A 21968-nucleotide genomic window follows, 5' to 3' on the forward strand; every position below is an offset into this window, starting at 1 on the left:
GCATTTTTGGAGACAGCTGTAATGACTCTTGATACAAGGTCTTAGAAATGTTGACACACAACCATTGCCTCTTGAAACACCGAGTTCCTCTTGCATTCTGTTTTCCACGCTTTCAGTTTGCAGACACTGCAGTCTCTTGTCTTCTTCCCAAATTTACAGTCCCTTAATTTTTATCATTTAGCTTTCTCACTTATTCATTCTTTCATTAGTGTTATTGTATGATAACATATCAGTTATTTTAATGGACTAATAATCCAGAGTCATAACATTAGCTGTTATGCATTCAAATCAAACCACAGTAACTAGGAAATTTAAGTTTAAATTGATGAACTAAACCTTAAATAATAAAAAAAGTTTGAATAAAGGCAGCCACAATGCACCCACTGTTGCAAATCTCAACTATTCATTCATGTTCTTTCAGGAAAGAAATCTGTTGTCTTTACCATTCAGCCAGTTAGTTCAAAAGTAATTTGACAATGAATGGTCTTGCCAGCAATACACACAAAAAATGAACATTGAAAAACTGTAAAATTATCCTGTTCAACAAAGTGAGCCAGAACTTTATTTCAACTTTAATTTGTTTGATGATTGCCAATAAGCAACTACCAAAAAAGGCTATTTTAAAAGATATCCCCACATTAGATTTCAGTCATTGCCCAGCCTTGCTGGTCGGTGGTGTAGTGGCATCGGCACTGGACTTTGGGGTGAGTGGTCCATCTAACTCCTTACATTTTTTCCATCCATGCTGGGTTAAGCATCGAGCTAGCAACTTGGCCTTGTAAAAACAGACAAAATGCTAAAGAAACAGCAAGGTTGCTGCCCAATGCACCACAAGGCACAGAAAGGAACAAAAAAAGTGCTTAAATTCAATGAGGACTCCAAATTTAATCTCATTTTTCATGCTTTGCTCAATCTGTAAATAATGTCTTTTCACAACAGTTTAGGAAAAGCAACCATTTTTATTGTATTGTATATTAACTATTATAGTCAGCCCGACTTACTGATTAAGTACTGGAGTGTATGAATTCTTGTCCTCTTCAATAATGGAGACTATTAGAGTGATGAGCTTTGGCCAGAAATCCAAATTTTTAATACTTGGTCCCTGTTCCTCAGGAGGTAGCTCTTGCTTTTTGTTCTGTGAAAAAGATGTAAGTATAATTTGAAACATTGCATATCATGTTGTATGGAGTAAAAGAAACATTTAACTCTATGACAGTTTCTGACATTTTTGTATTTACTGGGTAGATTCTGCAATTAAGTCCATGGGTAGGGAAATGAGCCAGTAAAGAATTTTGTTTCCTGTTATAACTTCCAAGCTATAGAGAGAGACACTAACAAATTCTTCACCGATTGTTCTTGAATCACCACTACATCTGCCATCTGCTTTGCCATCTGCTTTGCAAAATGAAGTAAAGGTTTTTTATCTGTTTGCTTAGCAGCTGTATATTTTAAGTTTCCCAAAATCACCTTCACAGTTACAATGTACAGCAGCACAGTTTCCCCTAGCAGGGAAGGCACAAATGAGGAAAAATAGCTACAAAATAAGACGTCTGGTTATTTACACTTCTTCCCTCAAGAAGGTAGTATATCTTTAGAATTCTCTGCCCCTGAGGGTGGTGGAGGACAGATATAATTGAAGTGAAACGAGATGAATATTTGAAAGAATCTGGAGCTTAGGAGGGTCCATGGCACCTAACGGCAACTCCTTTGCTTGCATCTTTATAAACAGCTCTATTTCCATCTTTAATATCTCTATTTTTCCCTTTCAGGGTTCTTTTGAAGACCCTGACCTGGAGTTACACACTGACTATGGTTCCTTGCAGGAATGGGATCTGCTCTCGGGGTTTCACGACTGGCCACTGTCCGGCACGCCAAGGGCTCGGCCTAAGAGCTCTGCTCACCTTTGGAGGACCGAGTTTTCATGGCTCTGAAGATGGGGGATCAGAGGTCGGTACCCGAGCAGAAGACCGTTGTGCTGTGGGAGATGGAAGATCAAAGACTGTGTGCACAGAGACCCGAGATCTTTGGGCACCGAGCTCAGAAAAACCGACGCAATAGACTTTTAACATCATAAACCAATGAGTTGTTCGTTCTGTCTCCCCTCTCGCTGTGAAACAGAGATACCTCTTTCTCCCTTATTAGGGAGAGAGAGAGCCTGTGGTATGTTGGATGACGGGTGAACAATGTAGACTTTGGGGTACTGCAAGTCTGCATCTTTGCTGCTGCCCTGCTCATGCTTGAATGCTCGGTGGCAGATGCCGATGCATTTTTTGCCGGGGGAAGGGGAAATTGTTGCTTGCTGCCACTTACGTGCACCAGGGTGGGGGCTGGCGGGGACTTTGTGGTTGACATTTAACTTGGGGGCACTCCTCTGTTTCCGTGGATGGTTGTGAAGAAAAAGCATTTCAGGGTGTATATTTCTCTAACATTAAATGTACCTTTGAAACCTTTGATTAAGGAGGAACATACACAGACAAGAAATTACAAACTGCAGAAATTAGCAATAGTTATATTGAATGCCAGGGCAGCTTGAGAAGTCTGCTGGCTTACTCCTGCTCTTAAAAATATGAAGATAATTTAAAGACTTGCTTTATGCTCACATGCAAATCGAAACATGAAAACATATAGATTTGCGTCAATAGCCATTAAAATCCAAGAAGGGAGCTGGAGACAGCCCACAACTGTCACCATATTTCTGGCAACGCCGTCGCATTGCCAAAACTTACTCATCCTTACTTTGGAATGTGGGAGGAAACTAGAGCTCCTAGAGGAAAACCATGCGGCCACGGGGAGAACGTACTAGCTATTTAAAGACAGCGGTGGGAATCGAGTGATGTATGTTCTGATTGGTGATTGCACCAACCCCTTTTTGTATTTCTGGTGCTCTCTATTTCATACAGGGAGATTAGAATTGTTAATTTATCACTTACTGGATCAGTCTGATATTCGCGACTATACAATTCATGGCAGTTGTTGAAAATGTATTCATAAGTCGAATTGAGGCAAGCTTTGACACAGTCCTTCACCACTTGACTAGCACGAGGAGGGCTCTGCAGTTCCTGCACCTAAACATAAGTAATTACAGATGGTTAATGTATGTTCAAATATATTCAATAATTTAACAACATTCAAACAAAGTTAGATGATATAGCAAAGTTAAGCGTTATTTAATATTTTAATTAGAAAGTCTATAGGAATTTTATCCTGAACTATACATCAAAAAGCTCCAAGATTCTATCAAAACTGTGCGGAAAGTGATTGTGGCTGTGCTAATATAATCATCACTAAAGTCAAAATTGTATCACGTTAATAAAAAAACAATTGAGTTCATCTTACAGAGGAGCAAGAGACCAAAGATTCTCCGTCACACCATCCAAAAAGCCAACAGTCCTGATGTATTATCAGCTACTAATGCACAAAGTGTCATCTGTAGTTCTCCAGACTACGTAACAAATCCAGCACAGGGCAGAGAGAAAGAACCTCATTTAAACACACTCGTGTATCTGTGCCCTTCAATCGTTAACCAATTACAAACAAGCAAAAATCAACAGATGCTTGAAATCTAAGGAACACACACAAGATGCTGGAGGAACTCTGCAGGCCAGGCAGCATCTGTGGAAAAGAGCACAGTTGACGAGTCCTGCTGCTAGGTTTTGGCCCGAAATGTTGACTGTACTCTTGTCCATAGATGCTGCCTGGCCTGCTGAGTTCTTCCAGCATTTTGTGTGTGTTTATTGTAATTGTTGGAATGCTTTGTGCAATTATGCAAAATCTACATTGTGTTGAGGAACAAAGGGTGAGGTGTGGATCATGATTTGGCTATAAAGCAGAAGGAAATAAGAGGAAAAAGGTTTGTTTAAAGTGATGCAAGATTATTTAATGTTATTTCTAGTACACAAATGTAAAGGAGAACAAAATAATTGTTACCACGGATCTGATGCAGCACAAAAAGAAACGCACACAATAACAAAAAATATAATTACTATAAATATGTAAGGTAGTTTGTATACAGAGATTGATTGTATGTCCAAAAGTGACGCTAGGCACAGGAGTGTCTGTAAATAAGGTGACTATGACAGGAAATATTAAAATAGTGGGGGATGGGGGGTGTGAAGGGATGGATTACTGGGTGGAGGTGTTGATCAGCCTTACTGCTTGGGGTAAGTAACTGTTTTCGAGTCTGGTAGTCCTGGGAAGGATGCTACATAGCCTCCTCCATGGTGGGTGTAAAACCAGCAGGGTGGGTGGAATCCTTCGCGATGTTACTGGCCCTTTTTCGGTACATTTTGTATATATGTCCTTGATAATGGGAGGCTGCTGCTGGTGATGTGTTGGGCAGTTTTGACTTCCCGATCCGCTGCAGTGCAGCTTCCGTACTGTGCAGTGATGCCGATTGTTAGAATGCTCTCTTCTGCATAGTTGTAGAGTAGCCTGAGTGTCCACGTGCACAGCCAGCCTACTCAGAAAGTCAGGCATTGGTGAGATTTCCGGGTAGGGTAGAATGTGCTCTGGGACCTTGAAAGGTTGTGAAAGATGTTTACTCTCAGGAGTTTGAAACTGCTCACAGTTTCCACCACTGTGCTGCAAAGTGGGGTGTGAATGGTGCAAGTTCTCCTAAAGTCAAGAACTATTTTCTTTGCCTTGTTGACACTGAGCAAGAGGTTATTTGCCTGGTTACCAGGCCTAAAGCTCTTCTACCTCCTCTCTGTAGGCCACTCATTGTTGTTGGTGATGAGCCCTACCACTATCATGTCATCAACGAACTTGATGATGTGATTCTCGGATATCTGGTCGAACAATCATATTGAACAGAGTATATGGAAATAGGCTCAGCATAGAGCCCTGGAGGGGGCACCTGACATAAGTATCCTTGTTTTTTACGTGTGTCAGGGCAAGGTGCACGACAGATAGCATTTGTCATAGAGCGGTTCTGTAGATAAGCATATCGGTGATTGTCCAATGTGGCAGGAATAGAGTTTTTGATTTGTGTCATTACCAGCGGTTCAAAGCACTTCATGATGATTAGTGTCAGTGCCACCAGGCAGCCGTATCTAGTTCTGAAGGTGTAGATGTTCTTTGGTACAAGGATAATGGTGTCTGATTTTAAGTACATGGGAACAGCAGCCTGGATGAGTGAAATGATTAAGATGTCCACCAACCCTTGTTAATGTACACATAGGATCCACCTCCTTTGGATTTCCCCAACAGGAAGTTTCTGTCTGAGCAGAACAGTCATCCCACTGAGTTGAAACAGCAAGTCAGGGTGTGTTGTTATTTGGCCATGTTTCGGTGCAAAACAGATTGCACCACCAGTCAGGTCAGGTTAGGTTAGCTCTCAGCTCAGTTAGTACCCTGGCTCTCTTGCCATGTTTCTGCTTCCTCTCACTCCATCTGCATCTGCCACTTCCTCGCTGAACCGCCTAGGCCAGGGCGCTCTCACCTGGAGTCCAGAGAATCCCAAATCTATTGCAAACTGCCAGTAACTGTGCTGCCTGCCAGCAGATTAAAAGTAATTTTGTCTAGGAGTTCAGTGGCACTGCGTTTGTGAAGCTTTGGCTGACTGAAATCCCTGACTAGACTTCAAAATGCGATCTACGAATTTAAAGTTAGCATCATTATTGGGAGCCAGAGAAGCCGCCTCCTCTCAGTGTGCCGTCATATTTTTTGGTGAAACGACACCATTATCACGGGCATAAGGTTGTTATAGCTGGGGGTGGTAATGGGGACAAGCTCCCACTACCTATTAAATGCTCCCAACGGTGAGTGCTGGAAATAGCCTCTGACCACGTCCAGCTCCTGGCCCACACACGTGGCCTGGCTACTAAGACTGGGAGAACCATTTCTACCAACAGGAGAAGGGGCAAAGACAGGTTACTGGCACCTTAAAACCAGTCGCTCCGGGCAGATGGGGCTCATCAGTCGTGGTTGGCAGCTCATCTCATCTGGGAGAAGGAAAACTCTGATCTCAAACCTCTGCTGCCTTGTGGCTATACTCACTGATGGGGAAGGCTTCAGGAATAAACTCACAGGGAATAATCCTGAGCTGGAGTCTCTAAGGCAGTTCTATATTGAGTTCAATGCAACTCCTGCCACGCTTGTGGAACCAAGCTATATCAGCCTCTGCCATTCCTTTGGTTTCATCAGATGCATGGAGAGGGTGAGGTTGTTACATGGACAACAGCTTGCTGTCTATATCATACTACCCAGGCTTGTGCATCTGGACAGCAAGGACACAATATCCATTGTCAACTCTGAATGACAGAGGCCACAGACAGAAGCATAATTATTTACCAAGTGGATGTGTTAGGTCACTATTTGTTCCAGTGTGACTACCTGCTGATCAATAAAATTATGGGTGATCTATTACCCCAACTTGACTTTACTGTTTTAAACCTGTATCCCTCAATTTCCTTAATATCTAAAGGTTCATCAATCACTATTTTGAATATGTTTAGCAAACATGCTTTCAGAACCCTTCTCTCTTAATTAAAAGGACAACACCTTAATTTTATGCCCCACTAAGGAAATCCCAATGACCTCCAACGTGGAACCCCTTGATCATTCCTAACCTCTGCTCCACCAATTGCTCCTGCTCCTCTGAATCATCACCCATCATAAACACACTGCCACTCCTTCAATGGCCGACTTACTGCACCCATTCATGCCCAGATCCTCTAATGGCCAGTCCAAACCAACTCCATACATCATCACCATCAAGTGACTGAATCACTAATCCCTGACTCCAACTATGTGTTTTCCCTTTCCACAACCCCCACCTCATTCTCCAGCTGCCCTCAGTTTGACAAGGTGCATTTCTCTTTCATAGAAGATGAAGGAATAAATGTCATGCCAATTCGGTGAAAGGCTTAAGGTGGAACAGTGCAATTCCTCGACCACTGGGCTGCTAATCTAAGTAAAACAGTGTATTGTAAATGGTTCATGGTGAGTTAGACGAAAAGAGATATTAGTGAGGAGAGAAGAATGAGAAAAATTTGAGATAAAGAGAGCAGTTAGAGATAAAGGGGGAGTAAAGAGAAAATGAGAAGTGGGTAAGAGGAAAGAGAAAGATGGAGGGGAAAAGGGGAAAGGACTGAAAAGGGAAGATGAGTCAACAGAAGAAGAGTGAAGGGAAAGAGGGGTGAGAGACGAATGGGAGCAAAAGGTGAAAGAGTCACTGGAGACAGAATTGATTTATTTTTGTCACATATGCTGAGGTACAATGAAAAGCTTGTCTTGCATACTGTTCATACACATCAATTCATTACACAGTACATCAAAGGTAGGACAAGGTAAAATAACAACAATATGCAGAATCAACTGTAACAGCTGTAGAGAAAGTGCAGTGCAGGTGGACTATAATGTACAAAGATAAGAAAGGAGGAAGGGAAATACATTTTAAAAAGTGAAAGTAGAGGATGGAAAGCAGCAGCATAAAGGGAGACAAAGGAATCATTGTTGAAACAAATTAATACTCAATACTAAAATTACAGGACTAACTTCAGCTTGATTTTTAAGTTGTGGTAGAGTGCATCTTTAAAACTCAGCTGGGCTGTAGGCATCAATGCTAAACATCCCAGGAAGTCTTTCTCTGAATATTTTCTAGTAAGTTTAATTAAAATAGGTAAGTGTGCTAGCTTGATTTGGCATCCATGACCACAGAAAACAAAGGAGCAGTCATGAAAGTGAAAGTGAGAAGCAAGACAGTAACATGTACTGTTAGCATCAGAGAACAAGGTGGGAAAATTAGCTAAGATCAACAGCAGCCTGGAATAATGCTGCATCTGAAGTCTCAGATGCTAGAGCAGTGGCAGACTGTTCTGACATTAGCCAGGAATATGAGCAATTAGCCAGGAATATGAGGAGCCAAGCTGGCACTTAAGTGCAAGCACCATGGATGAGGAAGGAAGCCACAGTGAACAGAGGATTCAAGGAACACTCTGCCTGTCTGAAGAAGAATTTTGATGGTTGTAATACAGTAAACAGACAGGCTACACAACACAAGCTCGGCAACAACATGAAGAAGAAAAGCCACAAAGGATGTAACCAATGAGACCATTTTAATATTCTTATTTTTAGGTCAGAAGTTTGGGGAGTGAGAGGCAGATTGATAGGTGACAAAAACTGCAGGTGAAGCCTAAAAGAGGAGCAAAAAATGGTTCACAAGCACACAGAATGTGACTCTCATTCCCTTAATTCTCTACTTGAAGTAGCAGCACTTTGTTCATTGCTACGAAAGGAAGTAAAACAATTACCTTCATTCTGAAGAAGGTTATACTAGTCAGCAGATCGACTGTGGACTTCAGATCTTGCAACCGTTCAGGGCTACTTGCAGGAAAATTATTCTATCAAATAAAACAATATTTTAAATTCTGTGATTCACCATTTTCCATCAATATCAGATGGAGATAAAACATGAATATAACTTTTCACTTCTTTAAATGATTATTACATTTTTAAGTAATTTAACACAACTTTGAGTATTTTAGCAGGTAAGCTGCAGTATAACTCATTCTACAACTTTTTAGCATTTGAACAAGATTTCATCTTCTGTAAGCATCCATTGAATAGACATATCATGTCAGCATTAAGTACTCTCTAGGATTAAATATAGAATAGAAAGTAAATCAGTCTGGATTGCCTAATAATTAGTTTGAAATGAAATACAATAGGGTACTGACACAAAATGTTTAAAGCTTCCTAGCTGCTTTTTGACTTTTTAAAAAATGTGTACAAAAAAAAAACTGTGACTACTACAGTAATTTGTATTTGCTCCGAGTTCAGATGAGGAGATGTGTGTCAGTTCTTGGCCCATTTTTTCTTGCTTGCCCTTCTTCCTTTTGCTTTCCCAGACTGCTTGGAGAAACCTGGCAACAAACGTTGGTAATGACAGTAAAAGCTACAACAGCTCCTAATGTTCATTTCAACAACTTCTGCCTTTTCACTCGGGAGGCTCTTGTGTCCCTTTAAGTACCCCACTGTTTCTTCAGATGCTAGCACACATTGCAACAACAGGACTACTCATTACCAATAGGGTGGGTTGGGGTTCCTGCTCAGAGCTTGAAATATGTTTTTCCTGACAAATTGAACTTCCTCTAAACTAGAAACTGCAGTGAATGGAACTGGGAAGTCTACAGACGGAATGAATTATTCTGGTATCATAACTTCAAGCTGACAGGCCTAGACAATGGCAAAGCAATTTCAGTATGCAAAAAAAAGAACCAAATGGCTGTTCACTCACGTGGGATATATATGGCAGTAACTCAGAATAGTTTTGAATATTTATTAATAAATATATTTGTGCAATTTTCAACAGAATGAAATTCTAACCATCAAAATATATTTTCAACAATTGACAATTTATACAAAATATTAAAAGCTCACTTTCCTTTCACAAATACAGAAAAACTCTGATAACACAGGGTGTTTGGAAATTTCCATTTTACCAGGTTTTGTTTCTAATGTGTCCTTTAAATTCAAAAGAGTTTAGTGCTCCTATTATATACACGTGTTTATTTCCCACGCTCCCTTTAAGTTCTCCAGAATAAACTAACTTCACCTAACATGCACTAATTAGATTGTTTCCCAACAATCCTTTAAAATTAATGAAATTCTGTTCCCCATGCTCCTTTTAAACTCACCAGGACAATATTTCCCATTTTCTCTGTAAACTTAAGGAGCTCCACTTCCCACACTCCCCTTAAACACAATGGATCTTAGTTACCTGCATTCGCTTGGAGCTCACTTGGTTCACTGGAAGATCTACTATATTATTGGGTAACATCCAACAAGTGTTAAATAAGGCATGTTAAGGTATTAATAGGAATAATATCCAGCTGTCTAGAAAATCCCTAGTCTAGTATGTCCATATATCCAGGGTGCCAGAATGCCAGAGTTTTACTGTGGGAGTTTTGAATTTTGACCTATCACAACTCACCGTGTTTCTCAGTAATTGAGAAAAGTAGGTTAACTATATGTAACTTTACCTATTTTCCAAAACTGTTAATGATGAAGATGTTAATAATGTCTTTTTAAGTCTTATTTTACATTTAACAATATATTGGCATTTAATCCACCTCCTGTCAACTAGAAGAAAATAACTGCATGATAAGTAAATTTTTTGAACAGGATATTGTGAAATGTAGGTATTGATTAATTTGCATAGGGGAGGGAGAGTAACATATACTAAGCACTGAAGCACAAGTAAGTCGCCAAAGGGTTTGAGGGGCATCACATTCAATAATGGGAGAACTTGAGTAGTTCAAAAATGTCAGCTAAACTATAATAGAATCTTGCGTCGACTTTTACAATTAATTGCAAGATGCATCATCTGTTCAATATTGATAGTATGATTAATAAGTAAATAGGAGGTGAAAGTATACAGCAAAAATTATGTCATGTTGCTCACTGAGACTTTGGCACAATCTAGAGTTCAAACCAAGAAATAGAACTATTTAGAAAGCATTAGGTATTAGTTTACAGTATTACAGTAAATAGGTAGTTAGGACATTTTACACTCACCCTATACATGGAAAGGTCAATACGAAGCGAATTGTGCAGTTGATCAAGCAGTTTCACAAATCTCTCTTTCTAATTTATTAAAAGAAAATTCCAATGTAAAACTTTCTCATTAAACACCTCTGACTTTGCAAAAGACTACATTAAGAATTCTCTAGCTCTTAATCAGCATTATATTTGAAAATCCATTGCTTTATTCATCATATTCAGGCCATAAGACATACAAACAGTTTAGGCAATGCAGTATATCAATCTACTTGGTCATTCAATCATGGCTGATTTATTATCCCTCTCAACCTTATTCTCCTGCCTTCTCCCCATAAACTTTGAAGCACTTGCTAATCAAGAACCTTTCAACCGGCGCCACTTTAAATACCCAATGGCTTGGCCTCCACACTATCAGTGGAAATGAATTCTACAGTTTCTCCATCCTCTGGCTAAAGAAATTCCTCCTCTTCTCTATTCTAAAGGGGCACTGTTCTATTCTAAGACTGTGCCGTCTAGTCAGAGACTCTTCATCCACCATTGGGAATGTCCTCTGCTCACCCATTCTATCTAGGCCTTTCAAAATTCAATACACTTCAATAAGATTTCCTCTCATTCTTCTAAACTCCAGCAAGTACAGGCCAAGGGCCATCAAATGCCTCGCATGTTAACAATTTCACTTCTGGGATCATTCTCATCTGGACCCTCTCTAAACCCAGCATATCCTTTCTTAGATACAAGGCCCACAACTGTTCAAAAGACTCCAAATGTGGTCTGACCCATGACCTATTACATCCTTGCTTTTATATTTTAGACCTCTTGAAATGAATGTGAATATTAACAATGCCTTCCTTACTATAAATTCAACCTACCAGTTAACTTTTAGGGAAACTTGCACAAAGACCTCCCAGGTCTCCTTGCACTTCCAACCTCTGAATTTACTGCCCATTTAGAAAATAGGCTATGTCTCTATTCTTCCTACTAAAGTGCATGACCACACACTTCCCTGCACTGTATTCTATCTGCCACCTCTTTACCCAATCTGTCCTTTTACAGACTTCCTGCTTCCTCAACATCATTGACCCTTCCACCTATCTTTGTATCATCTGCAAACTTGACCACAAAGCCATCAATTCCATCATCCAGATTATTAACAGATAATGTGTAAAGGAGTGGTCCCTACATTGACCCCTATAGAACACTAACAGTCACGGCCAGCCTAACAGAAAAGGCATCTTTTATTTCCATTCCTTGCATTCTGCCAGTCAGCCACTTGCTGGTACCTTGTTCTGCCATCTTATGAATGTTTTTTTACTTTCTTTGAATTGGTTTCTCATCTGCTTTGAGCAATAACTACATTCCAGGCCTTCTAAGCAACAAAGATTTTTTTAATTATATGGAAGGTATCTAACATAATGTGAAATATCCTGGTTTATTAACATAATGCAGCTCCCCCCCCCCCCCAGGTTACAGCAGGGTTATATTCCTGTGAACAGTTCATAGCCTGTACAACATGGATTACAGCAGGTTTGCTAAAGCTGTTGGCAGGAGGATGGGAACCAACGTGATAGGGCTGAGGATGGGGATGTTCAAAGTTCAAAGTAAATGTAGTATTAAAGTACATATAGGTCACTACGTAGAACCTGAGATCCATTTTCTTGCAGGTATACTTAAATAAATCCAAATAGAATAACAAGCATAATAGAATCAGTGAAAGACCACACCAACTTGGGTGTTCAACCTGTGTACAAAAGAAACATTTTTAAAAATAATAAATAAATAGATAATTTTAAGGAACATGAGATGAACAGTCCTCGAAAGTGAGTCCATAGGTTTTGGGACATTTCAATGATGGGGCAAATGAAGTTATTCCATTTAGTTCAAGAGCCTGGTTAATGAACAGTAATAACTGTTCCTGAACCTGGTGGTGAGAATCCTGAGGCTCCTGCACCTTCTTCCTGATGGCAGCAGTGAGAAGAGTGCATGCCCTGGGTGATAGTGGTTGCTGACGATGGATGCTGCTTTCCTGTGACAATGCTTTTGGAAGATATGCTCAATCGTAGGGCGGGCTTTACCGATAATGGACTGGGCTGCATGCACTAATTTTTGTAGGATTTTCCAGTCAAGGGCATTGGTGCTTCCATCCCAGGCTGTGTCAATACAATCTCCACCACACGACACTACACTACTGTTGGTATATAAGTAGATACACTGGGTTGTGCAACTACAAGGAAGGACTAGTAGATGAAAGGAAAAAAATCATAGTCGGTGGAGTGAGCTTAAGTGTAAAATGGGAGCAAAATCAAAAAGGGTGATGATTACGCAACTGAAGGCTTTATACTTGAGTGCGTACTGTATACAGAATAAGGTAGATGATCTTGTAGCAAGGTTAAAAAGGGAGTTATATACTGGCCTCGGAACAGTAGCCAGGAAATTATAACAAATTATTACAGGAGATAGAAAAGGAATGTAAAAAAGGCAATGTTACAATAGTCATGGGGGATTTCAATATGCAGGTAGATTGGGAAATCCCAAGAGATGGAATTTGTAGAATGACTATGAGATGGCTTTTTATAGCAGCTTGTTGTTAATCCCGTCTGGGGAAAGGCAATTCTGTACTGGGTGTTCTGTAATGAACCAGATTTGGAAAGACAAACTAGTAGGGATAACAGCAGAAAAGCAATGGTTGGAGTTTCTGGGAGAAATTCAGAAGGTGCAGGATAGATACATACCAAAGGTGAAGTAGTATTCCAAAGGGAGGTGAGACAATGTGGCTGACAAGGGAGGTCAAATGCATATAATATAGCAAAAATTGGTGAGAAGTTAGAGGAGAGGAAATGCTTAAAAGCCAACAGAAGACAACTAAAAAAGTCATAAAGAAAAAAAAGATTAAACATGAAGGTAACTAGCTAATAATATAAAAAAGGATACAAAAAGTTTTTCAGATATATAAAAACAAAAAGAGAGGCAACAGCGTATATCGGACTGCTTGAAAATGACGCTGGAAGGGTAGTAATAGGGGACAAAGAAATGGCAAGACAAACTTTATGTCAGTCATCATTGTGGAAGACAAGAGAAGTGTGCCAGAAATTTGAAAGTTGCTATTACTATGGAGAAGGTGCTTGGGAAGCTTAAAGGTCTGAAGATAGATAAGTCACCTGGACCAGATAGACTACACTCCAAGATTCAAAAAGAGATGGCTGAAGAAATTGAAGGGGCACTAATAGTGATCTTTCAAGAATCAGTAGAGTCAGTAAAAACTCCAAGGGACTGGAAAATTGCAAATATCCTTCCAGTCTTTAAGGCAGGGAGGCAGGGAAAAGGAAATTCTAGGCCAGTTAGCCTGACTTCAGTGGCTGGGAAGACGTTGGGGTCTGTCTTTAAGGATGAGGTTTTGGAGTACTTAGATACACATGATAAAATAAGCCAAAGTCAGCATGGTTTCCTTAAGGGAAATCTTGCCTGAAAGATCTGTTGGAAATCTTTGAGGCAAGTGCAGAAATGACCGACACCCTGGCAGAGATATTTAAAACATCCTTAGCAACAAGTGAGTTACCACTATTTAAGAAAAGTTCCAAAAATAAACCAGGAAGTTGTAGGCCGGTGAGCCTGACATCAGTAGTGGGAAAGCTATTGGAAGATATTCTAAGGGACCAGGTATATGAGTATTTGGATTGGCATGGACTGATTAAAGATAGTCAGCATGGCTTTGTGTGTGGTAGGTTATGTCTAAACAATCTTATAGAGTATTTCAGGGAAGTTACCAGGGAAATTGATAAAGGCAGGGCAGTTGACATTCTCTACATGGACTTTAGAAAGACTTTTGAGAAGGTCCTGCATGGAAGGTTGGGCAAGAAGGTTCAGTCGCTTGGTATTCAAGATGAGGTGGTAAATTGAGTTAGACATTGGCTTTGGGGAAGACACCAGAGAGAGGTAGGAGATGGTTGCCTCTCTGACTGCAGCCCTGCTGCTAGTGAAGTGCCGCAAGGATCGGTGCTGGACCTGTTGTTGTTTGTCATGTATATCAACGACCTGGGTGATAATGTGTTTAACCAGATCAGCATATTGACTAATGACACCAAGATTGGGGGTGTAATCGACAGCAAGGAAAACCATCATGGTTTGAGTGGCATCTGGACCAGCAAGAACAATGGGTTAAAAAATGGTAGATGAAATTTAATGCAGACAAATGTGAGGTGTTGCACTTCAATAGGACCAACCAGGGTTGGTCTTACAGTGAATGGTAGGGCACAGAGGAGTGGGATTTGGGAATACAGTTCCATAATTCATTGAAAGCCATGTCATGGGTTGATTGTAAAAATAGCTTTTGCCACACTGGCCTTCATATATCAAAGTATTGAGTACAAGAGATGGGATGTTACGTTGAATTTGTATAAGACATTGGTGAGGCCTAATTGGAGTACTATTTGTAGTGTTGGTCACCTGCCTATAGGATGGATGTAAATAAGTTTGAAAGACTGCAGAGATATTTACAAGTATGTTGCAGAGGTTATATGGAAAGACTGGACAGGTTAGGACTTTATTCCTTGAGACGTAGGAGACTAAGAGGAGATTTGATAGAGGTACACTAAATTATGAGGGGTATAGATAGGGTAAATGCAAGCAGGCTTTTTCCACTGTTGGGTGGGACTACAACTGGAACTCATGGATTATGGGTGAAAGGTGAAAAGTTTAAAAGGAACATGAGGGGAAATGTCTCCACTCAGAGGGTCGTTAAAAGTGTGGAACAAAATGAGGATGAAAGTTGTACATGAGAGCTCAATTTCAACGATTAAGAGAAGTTTGGATATGTGCATGGATGATAGGGTGCTAAGTTCTGGTGCAAGTCAATGGAAGTAGGCAGTTTCAAAGGTTCAGCATAGACTAGATGGGCTGAAGGGCCTAATTCTGTACTGTACTTTTCTATGACTCTAAATGGCAAGCAGGATAGACAAAGGAGAGCCAGTGGACGCTGTTTATTTGAATTTTCAGAAGGTATTTGAAAAGATGCTGCACATGAGGCTGCTTAACAATGTAAGGCCCCACGGTATTACAGGAAAGATACTGGCATGAATAGAAGACTGGCTGATTGACAGGAGGCAAAAAGTGGGAATAAAGGGGGCCTTTCTGTTTGGTTAACGGTCAATAGTGGTGCTCCACAGAGGTCGGCATTAGGATCACTTCTTTTGATGTTATACGTCAATTATTCCAATGACAGAATTGATGGCTTTGTGGCCAATTTTGCAGGTGATATAAAGATAGCTGGCAAGGGCAGGTAGTGTTGAGGAAGTAGTGAGTCTGCAGAAGGATGTAGACAGATTGGGTGAATGGGAAAAGAAGTGACAGACAGAATATAGTGCAAGGAACTGTATGGACATGCATTTTCGTAGAAGGAATAAAATTGTAGACTATTTTCTAAACAACATGAAAATTCAAATATCAGAGGTGCAAAGGGACTTGGGAGTCCTTATGCAAGATTCCTAAAGGTTAACTTGCATGTTGAGCCAGTGATAAGGAAGGCAAATATAATGTTAGCATTCATTTCAGGGGAACTAAAATATATAGTAAAGGCAAGGATATAATGCTGAGGCTTTATAAGGCATTGGTCAGACCACACTTGGAGTATTGTGAGAACCCCTTACCTAAAAAAAATGTGCTGGGATTGGAGAGGTTCCAAAAGAGATTCAAGAGAATAATTCCAAGAATGAAAGGGTTAATATATGACAAGTGTTTGATAACTCTGGGCCAGTATTCAATGGAGCTTAGAAGAATGAGGGAGGGATCTCAATGAAACCTATCGAACCATATTCTAGATCATGGCCTGGTGGCCTAGGAGTCTAGGACTCAAAGGGGAAGCCTCAAAATAGAGGAATGATAATTTAGAACAGAGATTAGGAGGAATTTCTTTAGCCAATGGGTAGTGAATCTTTGGAGGCCAGGTCATTGGGTATATTTATAGTGGAGCTTGATAGGTTCCTGCTTAGTAAGGATGTCAAAGATTATGGGGAGAAGGCAGGACAATGGGATTAAGAGGGATAATAAATCAGCCATGTTGGAATGATGGTGCAGACTTGATAGGTTGAATGGTCTAATTCTGCTCTTACGGCTTATGGTCTTGTAACTCATTTCATGTGTTTCAAGAAATGCAGCTGCAAATTGCATTTCTAGCAGCATAAGATGCCTGCATCCCGGCTCCAACCAGAACATCCATCCAGCCAGTTTGCCAAATGAACGGTTGTATGTATAGATGGTATATACGTATGTCAGACGTTCATAAGCAGGGGAGAATCTTTTTGTGCCAAACTATAGCAACAATATCAAATTATGCAACAAATACAACCAAAATTATTCCTAAGGTTACAAACACAAACTTTTTAGGACTGTACATCAACAGCAAATGATAAGACACAATAGTCTCTGAAGATCCACACAGAAAGTTCTCATTTGACTGGTTCAGAGAAGCTCTGCGTGCAAAGCAGAAGAGGAACAAACATCTGAAGGCAAGTAGTATCACTCCCACTGACCCGGAAATGGCCAGTTCTCAAAGCACCTTGGAACAAGATTCCAGACTGACCATGTTCGTGTACAACAGGGGAGTGAGATTGTGAATGGAAGCAAAACAGTACATAAAACTATTCACAAAAATGAAATAACACAAACATTGAAGGTGAATGTAGGGATGAACCTACCCCAAAGTTTGAAGCAGCGAAACGATCAGAGGCAGATACATTGGTAGAGGCAGTGGTGTGTGCATAGTATGCATTTATATTAGCTAACAAGGTACTCATTACAGCTGGCACTCCTGGACACATGTACTTAGAAGATAAACAAGCAAAATGCCTGTAAAGGCAGAAGCTTACAGTTAGGCATTAGACACAAATAGTACATTGCATATGTTTAAATCGGAAATAGAAAAATTGAGTTTCTTTGCTTCATTTTTTAAATATCAGCAAAACCTCATTTTGTAAAATCTGATTTTTAAAAAAACAAATATAAGCTTTAATAAAGCTATATTCCAGATAACAAAAATCAACTCACATCTGAAAAAAATACATTACCGCTTCCTCAGAATTTAATTCTAATGGAAGGTCTCTACCATACCCCCCCCCCCTCCACCCCAGGGGATATATTTGCTTGAGATTAACAATATATGCAATTTTTCAATGTTACTTTTTACTTTGACGATTCTAGTAATTTCCACCTTGAAGATATGTTTTTCATTCGTTCTTGAGATGAGAACTCCACAGTCAGAGCCAGCATTCAATGGCCCATCCCCAGTTGCTAGTGGTGATTTGCCTTCTTAGAATGCTGCAGTCCATGAGGTGTGGGTATACTGGAAGTTTGAAGAGATCTGTCATTGGTGTAGCAACAATGATATATTTCCAAGTCAGGGTGATGTGTGACTTGGAGCGCAATGTCCACGTGGTGGGGTTCCCATCTTTACTTCCCTTGTTAATTAACACTCTCTATAAATTCAGTTTACATGAACTAAATGAATACAAGAACTACTGAAATGATAACATTCGCCACATAATGTTTGTTTCAGTTTTCATTTCAGTTATGCCAGAATAACAAGCATGATTTTAATCTTGTAAAATTTTAATAGCCCAGAGGGGAGAAGTTAAAACAGTCCAAAATATTTACCTGTTGACAGCCTTAACCCATTTTATCATTTTCAATCTTAAAATGATCTAGTGAATGAATGGGCACAGCAGCAAGCAGAAGCCAGTAGGATCTTCCTTTACGTTTACAGATCAATCTCTGGCTATGCAATCAGGTCCCAACTGCATTCTTAATTACTGGTTTAAAAAACAGTGTTCTTTGAGTTTATCTGGACAGTATAAGAATTTTGATCAAAAGGGATTCAGGGATTTTTTTAACTTCCTTGGGGTCAGGAAAGAGGAATGCTTCTTTGCTCCACACAGAAAGAATTAGGGCTCTCCCATCTCTTCTTTAAGCAACATTGGATGTTTTTTAAAAACCTTCCCCATGCTGTCAAGTTACTCTTTTCATGGTTGCTGTCAGGTACAATTTACACACGCCTACCTGGAGCCTGCAGGTAGGCGTGTGCAAATTAACTCAAGGGATTTTAAAAAGGCAGGGCCTAACATTGTCAAGTTCACATTGTTTGCCATCTGTCTCAGTTCCTACCCATCTGATCTAGCCCCAAATTAAGTTTGAGGTTAATCTCAGTTCTCAGACTATCATGTCTGAATATACGCCAAAATGTGACTGCTAAATCACCGGTATAATTTGAGCTGTGTTACATTGCGACACTCTTCCATTTATTTCATTGTTTAACCATGAGTGGAAAAACACAGGTTTTATTTCTCCTGTCGGTTGTCACCAGTCTTCCTAAAAATTATATTTCAAACTTACGTCATTGCTTGGTAAATGGATTCTATTCCATAACGCATTGCAAATTCATCCACTATTTCTTGTGCAGTTTCATCAAAGTAAACTTTCCACGCTTCATCTCCTTTGGCATCTGGTATTTTTACAACACCACTACTCTGAAGATCTGTGAGACAGTGGAAAAGGTTCTGCAAAAAAGTAACAGCAAAAGGCTTAGCATTGAACTATATGTAATTGTGTTTGTATCTAATTGTTGATGCAAAGTAACTCCAGCAGTCAGTAGTAGTCCTCTTCAATTATTCATGGCAGAATAATGCACCTAAATGACTCAAGGTCACGAAGTGTCCTAACTGTTGGCAGTATGTATTTTCTCAAACCTAATCAACAGCATTCTACACAAGCTGAATTATAATGTTATCAGAAGACAACGTGAAATAAAGTGTAACTATTTTAAAACTAAATATGCCTGATAGCTTATTGCTCTAAAACATCACTGTCCTCCACCCATCATTGCCATATACTGGAGGAAGTTTCATCTAATTAAGAATAAATTTAACTAATGCTATTCTTGCAACATCTGACCCAACTATAGTGGCTGACATATTATATTGGAAGTTCTTTCTTCCAGATTTTCATTAGTCACACTATCTCCAAATTCTACTAGGTCTAGGTTACTCATAACTTCAAAGTTTTGCCCTGATTTTCAAACCTTACTTTGCTGCTCTTTTGTTTAGCTCTAACATCAAACCATCAATAAACCATTATGCACAACCCTGTCAAATACTCCTTGTATTCCCTCCACCTTGCCAACACAAATACACAAAGCTAAATATTGCAAATGCAAATTGCAAATCTAAAATAAAACATAACACCCAGAAAAACAGTCAGTGAGACCAATAACATCAATGGAGAGGTACATTTAATATTTCAAGTTGGTGACTTTAGATGAGAAAAGTCTATTTCTTTCGAAAACTGTGGACTGAAAATGTGTTGATTCCCAACTGTGTATTACTTCTCCTTTCTCCCTTACTTGTAGATACAACAAAATTCTTCCTGTACTGGTGAAGCTCTTTAAATACGTAAGCCATGATTACTCCTACTACACAGTCTAAAATGGGTGCTGCTGGTTGGTAGAGTAGTGGTGTGTCAGGAAGGCTTTTCATTCTGGCTCTGCTGCTACAGCTTTAAGTGCACCTTCTCATGGTTGAAAGTGATGCACCAGGAGCTAAAGGTTCAGCAAAAAGGGAAGGATGTGGAAGGAAACCATTGTGGTTGCATACTGAAGTTTGAGGCTTGGAATTAAGTGGTAATCAGGAAGTGGCTAGAGGAGGGAAGTGGCTGACAAACTGCCTAACTCAATGAACACTGATTTAACTAACTCCAATCTGATGGCACAAACATTGATTTCTCTAACTTCCAGAAATTTCTACCCCTCCCCCTTATCTCTTTTTCAATTCCTCATCCTGGCTCTCCTCATACCCCTTCCCTTCTCTCCACCTGCCCATCACCTCCTTCTGGTTCCCTACTTCCCTCCCTTTCTCCCATGGTCCACTGCCTTCTCCTGACCTTTAATTTTTCCATTTATCACCTTCCAGCTTCTCACTTCGTCTCCGCTCCTCCTCATCTGGCTCACTTGCCAGCTTGTATTCCTTCCCCTCTCCCACCTTCTCATTTGTTCCTTTCCAGTTCTGATGAAGGGTCTCAGCTTGAAACATTAACTCTCTGTTCCCCTCCATAGATGCTTCCTGACCTGCTGAGTTCCTCCAGCAGTTTGGATTTGTTGCCCAATTCTACTGTGGCATTTTTTCTATTTATAGAACAATGTTCAAAAAGCACAGAGATGCATATCATCCGAATGACAGGAAAAATGCAACAGTAGCACATGACTGGAATGCAAACAATAGCAGGAAATACAGGCCAAATAATGTATAAAGTACAATGTCTGATTACCTTAAATGTACTACCCTTATGCAACAGAAGTCATACACAAAAGTATTTCAAAACAAAATTCTCAATCCAGGTGCTTTGGTATTTGAGACAAGGAGAAACCAAAGTTTCAACACGGTTCAGCTTTCTTCAAAGTTAAATTGCTTGAACAATTTTATTGCTCCTTCAAGAAAAGAATGACACTTCCAACAGAAACAGTGACAAGAACTAACAGTCCCTCATCAAGAACAACATGGCTTAAAGCAGAATAATCCTATCTCTTCCTCTATCTTGACACCAACACAAAAATCTGTTCTGTATCTGGTATAAAATTTATATTTTCCCACACCTATCACTTTGGTTTCCCTGTGTGAGAATGGCAAATTATGAGCACATATGAGCTGTGAACTGAGATTCATTAGGGAAAGCGAGGGCAGACAGGGCCAGACAGGCGCACACACAATTTCTTTTCTCATTAATTAAAGCTGGATTTAAATTCAGACTCCAGATGCTCTAATGTGGTCATGTTTTGACTTGGATAATTAGATATTATCTTCAAAATGTCTTGCTGACCGGCTTCCTATTTTTCACATTACAACTGAATATCATTATTCAGAGGGTACTAGCCATATACAATTAAAAACAGCTTGGTAATATGTATATAAGCAATAGACAATACCATCAGTAACATTAAACCTGACTTTCACCAAAAAAAATTAAAAATAATGTACTAGTGTCAATTTATGCTTTAAATCATAATTAATTGTTTCATTCTCAGTTAATTGCTATGTATTATTTCAAAAGATATTCAGTACTGTATTTATCTTTACATGCATCACTTTCAAAATTAAAATTAAATGACAGCTTTTATGATTTTTCAGTCAACCAACTGAATCAGGGAAAGGGAGGGAGAAATCGAAATGCTGAACTTACTTCATGCAGACAGGTATATTGAATGTGATAAGGAGCAACTTTCTCTTCACCTTTGATTTCAACACTGATTTGCAATCGAATTGCACCTGAGACTGCTGATTTATCTGTTCTTTTCTCTGTAAAGGAATACATGAACTCACACCATTTGCTCTTAACAGACATTTGTATTAATCTACAAGTCACCACAAGGCAGAGATCAGCTTTAAGACCTCTAATTAATGGAAAAATGATAAAAATGCTTCCTAAAGTTTGCC

General features: G+C 39.6%; 1 protein-coding gene across 3 annotated transcripts in view; it reads right to left on the reverse strand.

Annotated features, from left to right (window-relative positions):
- LOC132404887 (protein unc-13 homolog B-like) overlaps nt 1–21968 on the reverse strand; it is a 439816-nt gene that overhangs the window by 78649 nt on the left and 339199 nt on the right. For all 3 annotated transcript variants that reach the window (XM_059989454.1, XM_059989453.1, XM_059989452.1), the window contains exons 18-24: nt 21715–21830; nt 18880–19043; nt 17190–17340; nt 10519–10587; nt 8253–8342; nt 2931–3065; nt 1002–1135 (exon numbers count right to left, since the gene is read on the reverse strand). In XM_059989454.1, the coding sequence (XP_059845437.1) occupies nt 1002–1135; nt 2931–3065; nt 8253–8342; nt 10519–10587; nt 17190–17340; nt 18880–19043; nt 21715–21830 (859 nt within the window). The remainder of the gene's footprint in view (nt 1–1001; nt 1136–2930; nt 3066–8252; nt 8343–10518; nt 10588–17189; nt 17341–18879; nt 19044–21714; nt 21831–21968) is intronic.

Source organism: Hypanus sabinus, chromosome 14, assembly GCF_030144855.1.
Source record: "Hypanus sabinus isolate sHypSab1 chromosome 14, sHypSab1.hap1, whole genome shotgun sequence".
NCBI classification, from domain to species: Eukaryota; Metazoa; Chordata; class Chondrichthyes; order Myliobatiformes; family Dasyatidae; genus Hypanus; species Hypanus sabinus.